This window comes from Hemicordylus capensis, chromosome 3 (assembly GCF_027244095.1).
Source record: "Hemicordylus capensis ecotype Gifberg chromosome 3, rHemCap1.1.pri, whole genome shotgun sequence".
NCBI lineage: Eukaryota > Metazoa > Chordata > Lepidosauria > Squamata > Cordylidae > Hemicordylus > Hemicordylus capensis.
This window is the reverse complement of record NC_069659.1, coordinates 293,666,833-293,672,832: the sequence shown is the minus strand read 5'-3', so window position 1 is coordinate 293,672,832 and position 6,000 is coordinate 293,666,833. Positions and strand designations below refer to the sequence as shown.

General features: G+C 50.7%; 1 protein-coding gene across 6 annotated transcripts in view; it reads left to right on the top strand.

Moving 5' to 3' along the window:
• Positions 1–1,300: 1,300 nt before the first annotated feature.
• Positions 1,301–6,000, top strand: part of IGF2BP2 (insulin like growth factor 2 mRNA binding protein 2) — a 92,487-nt gene continuing 87,787 nt past the window's right edge. For 2 of the 6 annotated variants that reach the window (XM_053311958.1, XM_053311957.1), the window contains exons 1-2: positions 1,301–2,120; positions 3,379–3,439. In XM_053311958.1, the coding sequence (XP_053167933.1) occupies positions 1,946–2,120; positions 3,379–3,439 (236 nt within the window). In that variant the 5' untranslated portion in view covers positions 1,301–1,945. Of the gene's footprint in view, positions 2,121–2,301; positions 2,430–2,659; positions 2,927–3,044; positions 3,165–3,378; positions 3,440–6,000 lie in introns of those variants that run through there. The other 4 variants (XM_053311961.1, XM_053311963.1, XM_053311962.1 and 1 more) reach the window with 4 other exon arrangements.

Here is a 6,000-nt window from a genome sequence, read left to right as displayed (position 1 = left end):
GACGGTCTCTCGGTCGAAATAAAGGGGGTGGCCAACGCTCAGTCGAAGTGAAGGTGGGGATGCCCCAAACCGAGTACCCTTGCATTTCATGAGGCTCTCACCGGACCTTCCGGACCACCGCGCCCCGCGTCCAGAATGCCGGTGGCTTTGCTCTTCGGAGGACTTCTTGAGCGAAAGATCTCCCGGCGCGCCTCCACATGAATGAAGGCAAGATGAAAGCCCCGCCTCCTCAGAGCAGCGGCTCCGCCAGTGACGGCGAAACGCACCTCATCCCCGGCGAAGGCTGAGCGGAAACGCACCGTTTCCCAGCATCACCGCGTTTAACTAGGACTCGGAGGCTGCTCTCCCTTCTAGGAATACTTGCGATGGATGACGCGACGAGAAATCAGAAGGAACTTTTGAGTATATTGCAGAGTGCTGCTGCTGCAGAAATGATAGGCGATGGTTATCGTGCCCCTACCTACTATTTTACATAAGCGCGCGTAATAACAATGAAGCCGATATTCACTCTAATCACGGACAACCCTCCTAGGCAGGCTGCAGTCCTACGCGCGGTTATTTAGAGGAAAGTCCAGCTGAAGTCTGTTTCGACCCACTGCTCCTACACGTTTTCTAGGAAATCCAATGCATGCCTACTCGCATATGGGAGGACTCATTTTCTAGTAAACATCACGCACAGGAATCAGTCTCAGGGCCGCCGTAGTTAAATTATACAAAAAACAGTGGGTCGAAACAGCCTGCCTCACTTAATTCGATTTAGCTGAACCAAGCAGCTCAATTCCAATTCCCAGAGCTCATTACGGGGAAGGATGTCCCGTGGATTTCAAAGGAGCTTGCATCCGAGTTCCTAGGCTGGCATCTTAAAAACAAGCTGGGAATTCCCCCGGAGTGGGAGGGCTGCAGGCTAGTAGCAGGACTCGCAGGCAGCAGGACACCTACCCTTCACCTTTTCGGACAGGCGAATCGCAGACAAAGACAAGGAAGATTTCAATACAACAATCCGAGCGGACGGGAGAGGGGCTGTTCGGAAAGCTGTGCTCGGCGACACGCATCTGCTCAATTACAGCTACACCCCTGCCCAGTCAAAAGCGCCACGCCGATCTTGCGTTCCCTGGGGGCATTCAGGCACACCAGCTGCTGGCCCCGGGAACGATATAAAAGACCGGGGGACGCCAAGGGCGCCGCTGCACGTGCTGAAAAAGTTGCCGTGAAAAAGCCGCGCCTCCCTACTCCACCCCTCCTCGGCCCCCCGACAAGCCGCAAAGACGTCGCTTCCACCCACCGGCAGCTCCAGCGCCCCAGCCAGCCACCAGCAGCTCCAGGGAAGGCTCATCCGGGAGCGCAGACCTACCAGTGGGATAGGACTTCCTGCTGCCTCTGTCGGCAGGCACGTAGCCCCAACCCGGAGAAGGACTGGCCCAGCCCGCCCAAGCGCCACGAAGATCCCCGAGGGCAGGCGCGGGAAACCCACTCCGCTGCTCCGGGTAGATCGCAGCGCGGCACAGTGGCCACGTGCTTCTGGTGGCGAAGAGAAGGAAACGGCGAGGAGGAGCGGGTGGGTGGCGCTTGCTTGGCACTGCTCCGCTCCACTCCAGCCCGGCCGTCCATCCATCTCTCTGTCCGCGCCCCGGCCAGGTCTGCAGCTGCAGCGCTGCCGCCGCCGCCGCCCCACCAGCTCCTGCCCGTCCTGGGCGAGGGAGGCGGGACCGAGCGACCCGGAGCTCGAGGGAGGGTCCGCGCGGGGCTGGGCTCAGCTCCGCCCGCTCGCTGCCCGCCCGGCTGCGGGGCGCTGTTGCGAGCAGCTTGAGGAGCGGGCTGGGCCGGCCGGCGGGGAGGTCCTGGGTCTTGTAGCTGAACTAGGTAGGTGGGCGGCGGGCAAGCAGGAGGGGGCGGCCGCGGCCTTGGCTTCCCTCCGTCCCTCCCCGCCCTCCCGAAGAGGCGGACGATGAACAAGCTCTACATCGGCAACCTGAGCCCGGCCGTGACTGCCGAGGAGCTCCGGCAGCTCTTCGGGGACAGGAAACTGCCCCTCACCGGGCAGGTCCTGCTCAAGTCCGGCTACGCCTTCGTGGACTATCCGGACCAGAACTGGGCCATCCGCGCCATCGAGACTCTCTCCGGTAAGCCGAGAGCGCGGCGCTCCGCACTGGCCAGGGGGCGTGCGGCGATACAGCTGTGCGCTGACCCCCTCCTGGCCACCGTGTCGTCTTCTGGCGGGGTGGGCGAGGCCCCTGGAAGCCCGTCGGGCGTTGGGCAGGGGCAGAGGGACCCTTGTTCGGGCGGGATTCCCTGGGAGGGAGTCTCTGTTTTATCCAGCGACCTGCTTTCCGTGGGGGGGGGATCGGTGCCCCCCTCCGATCCAAAGGGGTCCTCGTTGCCTCTTCGAAGGCGATGCTGCAGCCGGAGTCCTGCACTGGTGCCCGCGCCCGGTGCGCCCCTTTCTTTTTGCCCAGTGTGCTGCGCTGCTCTAGCAAGCGCCCGGGCGGCCCGGCGGGCGAGGGAGGGATTTTTCGCTGATTTTTTTCTCCGATTTTATTGAGCGGCTCCCGGGCGCGGCGGACGCCTTCCTCCAGCTGTGCCGGCACCGGCTAGATCTCGAGCACTTTTCTACGAGGTGCCCTGTCCCAACTCGACGGGGGCCCGGAGAAAGGAGCCCAAACGTACCTGGGGGCCCGGAGCGACGCGCAGCTCTGGGGCCGGCCAGCCGCGCCGCGAGCGAGCCGAGCCAAGGCCAGAGCAGCCGCGGGGAGGGGGGTCGGGCGAGCCCTGAGAGGGAACCCGGCCATCAGGACTCAGTGGGCCGGGCTGGAAGCTGCTGGGAAGGGCCAGCCGGAGAACAGCGCTCAGTTCGGATGGCCCTTGGAGGCACGCAGCAGCCGGGTGGTTTCCTTCGTGGAATCAGTGAGGCTGGGTGGCCGGCGCTCGGGTAGGGCGAGCATGGCTACTCGAACCCAAGCACTAGCCCTTCGCTGGGGGGGAATCTGCTTCCTGACTCCTGGGTCGCTGGTTGCCACTCACACGAATAGCATGGGGTAGAAGGGCTATCCTCGGGGTGCAACTCCGGCCCCTTCTGGAGCTGAATGCGCAGCTTTACCTTGGCGTGAATGTTCATGTGAACGGTCCCAGTTGTAGACTGGAGCAGACAGAAGGATTTACCCCCACAAGTAGGTCAAAACTCGCAATGCTGGATCTGGGGGCAAATGCTGCATCTTTGGGGAGTTCTCTCCCCAGAACCATAGCTTTCTCCCTGAATTGCACCCCCCCCCCCGCTTTCTGCTACTCAACTCTGAGCGCTCAAATAGAGTTTCGTTTCTGAGCACCCAGCACTTTCACAACACGAGACTGATTCGTTTTCTTTTCTTCTCTTTGTGTTTTAAGGTAAAGCGGAATTGCATGGCAAAGTCATGGAAGTGGATTATTCCGTCCCTAAAAAGCTACGGTAAAATACCTTGCTGTTCTTCCACTTATTACAATCGATTGACTCATTAGCCAGAGCTGAAGAGAGAAAGAGAGATTGCGTCACTTAAGTTTAGGCTACGGTACTGAACGTAGTTTCGTAGTTGTGTTTTTGCTTTTGTTGCCTATGATTGCGTGAGGAGTTTACTTTTTAAAAAAACAAACCCAGCAATCAGTGTTTTTCCCCTGTATGGATTTGGTTGTGAGACATTGTTTTTCAATGCAGGAACTTGAAATGTCATGATGCCTTAATGAAAAGCTTCCTGTAATGTTTGAGAAACTGTTTATAGCCTGATCCTAAATAAATTTGCTTGAAAACAAGACCCTCTTTGATTTGTAGTTGGGGGGGCTTGCATTCAAGTAAGTGTGCCTAGGACTGCAGTCTTAAAGTCAGCCCATATTTTTAGCCATTTAGTCTTTCTTCTATGGCCACCAGCAAAGGTGGTCCACTTGAAAAGGACATGGCCGGCCATGTGACACAACCCCTTGGTTTATCTTGAGAACTAAAGACGCCATTACATTACTTGAGAGCTGTAGCTCTCTTACAGTCTAGGACTGGGGAAATCTTTGTTACCAAAGGAGACTACTGTGTGCCCTGTGTAAACCATGTCGTCTCTGGAGTGCTGTTTTTCTGGATAATAATCCATGGCTGAGGTGTGAGTTATATGGGGTGGTAATGTAGTCCTCTAATTAGTCTTTGTTCTGATTGCAGTGTGCCATTTCCTTGTCTGAATGGTCTTATTACTCCATACAAAGCATACTCAAAAACTTGTTGTGGTATTTAGGTTAGAAGGCAGTAACTGTAATGATTTTGATCTGTAGAATTCTAATTTATTTTATGAGTATTGCAGTATAAACAACTGTTATTTTACCACTGCAGCTGTCTAAACCAACTTTTGAAATGCTTACAGACTCATAAGTTCCACTGCAGTCTGTTTCCAAACTTCTAACACAGTGGCGGAGGGAGGTGTTGATCTGTTGTTTGCTGTGACAAACATATTCTTTATGAGGAGCGTTCATGATTACTAATCAAAGTTCTTTATCACAAGTAATGTAGAAAATCTTATAGCATACAGGAACACTGATCACATCAATACCCATTATTGCTCTGAAAGGCTCTGCCTTTATAGACACTTTGTGTCAAAATATGGCAGGAACATTTATTTTGTGTTTGGGAGGGATACACTGCGATCCCAGTTCCTAATATCAGAGAGATTTCTTGATTCCTTCAGTATTTCAGATGTTCCAGCCATATTACAAGGTTCCATTTAGGCAAAATCTTCAGCATGTTAACAATTGCTTGCAGTAGACATTTCCACCCCAAATTGCAATTTACAAAATGCAAGTTTTAAAAGAAGTGGGCCGTACAAGTGTGAAATTCTCCTATCCTTTTTCTTTCTCTTTTTGGTAGCATTTAAAAAGATACAAGCTGTAAATATTGCAAAATATAAGAAATGTTGACATTTGAAGTATTTGTGTGAATTGCTGACATTTTGTATTTGAAACTGAGTGTGTTTTAATCAAGTGGGAAGAGTATTGCTTTGTGAATTGATGCACTCCAGAACTTGTTACTCAGATCACTTGTATGAGTAATTTCTGGACATGAGAAATACCCATGAAATTGAATGCCATTCTGGGATTCCATGGAAACTATAATAAGAGTAAAGCTGTTTACAGATCTTCTATTCTGACTTTTTGGTTTGGTTATAATTTTTTCCTCAGTTTTTGTACTGAGTGTTTTTCTATAACTTTTTCTGATGTTGACATGTTATATGAAAAGAAGTTATATTGGTTTTTTGTGGAGATTTCTTTTTGTGTAAAGTGGCTGTTAATAATTTCTGTATCACTTATAAATGTAGTGTGTTTTAAATCTGTGCTCAGTAAGTGCCGTGGGTTAGGATCACAACTTTAGTGATGGTTTTATGAGGGAAGCTTTGACTTTTTAATAAGGTTGAAAATCTGAGTTTGTATAGAGAAATAGCAGGAGATTGGCACTGCATATCTTGCTTGTGGCTTTATACTAAAACGTGCTACACTAGCAATTAATTATGTTTAGGACTGAGTATTCTGATTGCTGTGCCACAGGACACAATAGTATGTTTATGTGTGTTGGTATAAATCTTTAGAATCATATGGGTAGAAGCTTTCCTGGGTAGCATTTTCAACATGTTAGAATGCTGTGAGAATGGTATTAAGGTTTCGGAGTTTGATGTTACCATTTGAAAATGGTTAATTATGGGAGGAAATGGAAAAAAATAATTACTTGTATTCTGTTCTGATACCCTTTCTGCTCTATCTAAGAAACCTGATTATTAATGTTCAGTTCAAATTTTTGAGATCCAATGTTCTGATGTAATTATACCTTTATAGTTCCCCCTTTAGTATAGTTACTAAAATGTAGGTGTATAGTTATAACAGTGATGTCTTTTAAAGACAAGACATTTCAAACCAAATTAATTTTCTTATTTTAAACCTAGAATGTTGGCTCTGTGTCTTTCAATAGGTCTACTATAATGTTGCTTGAAGTTAGATTATCGCAAGTTG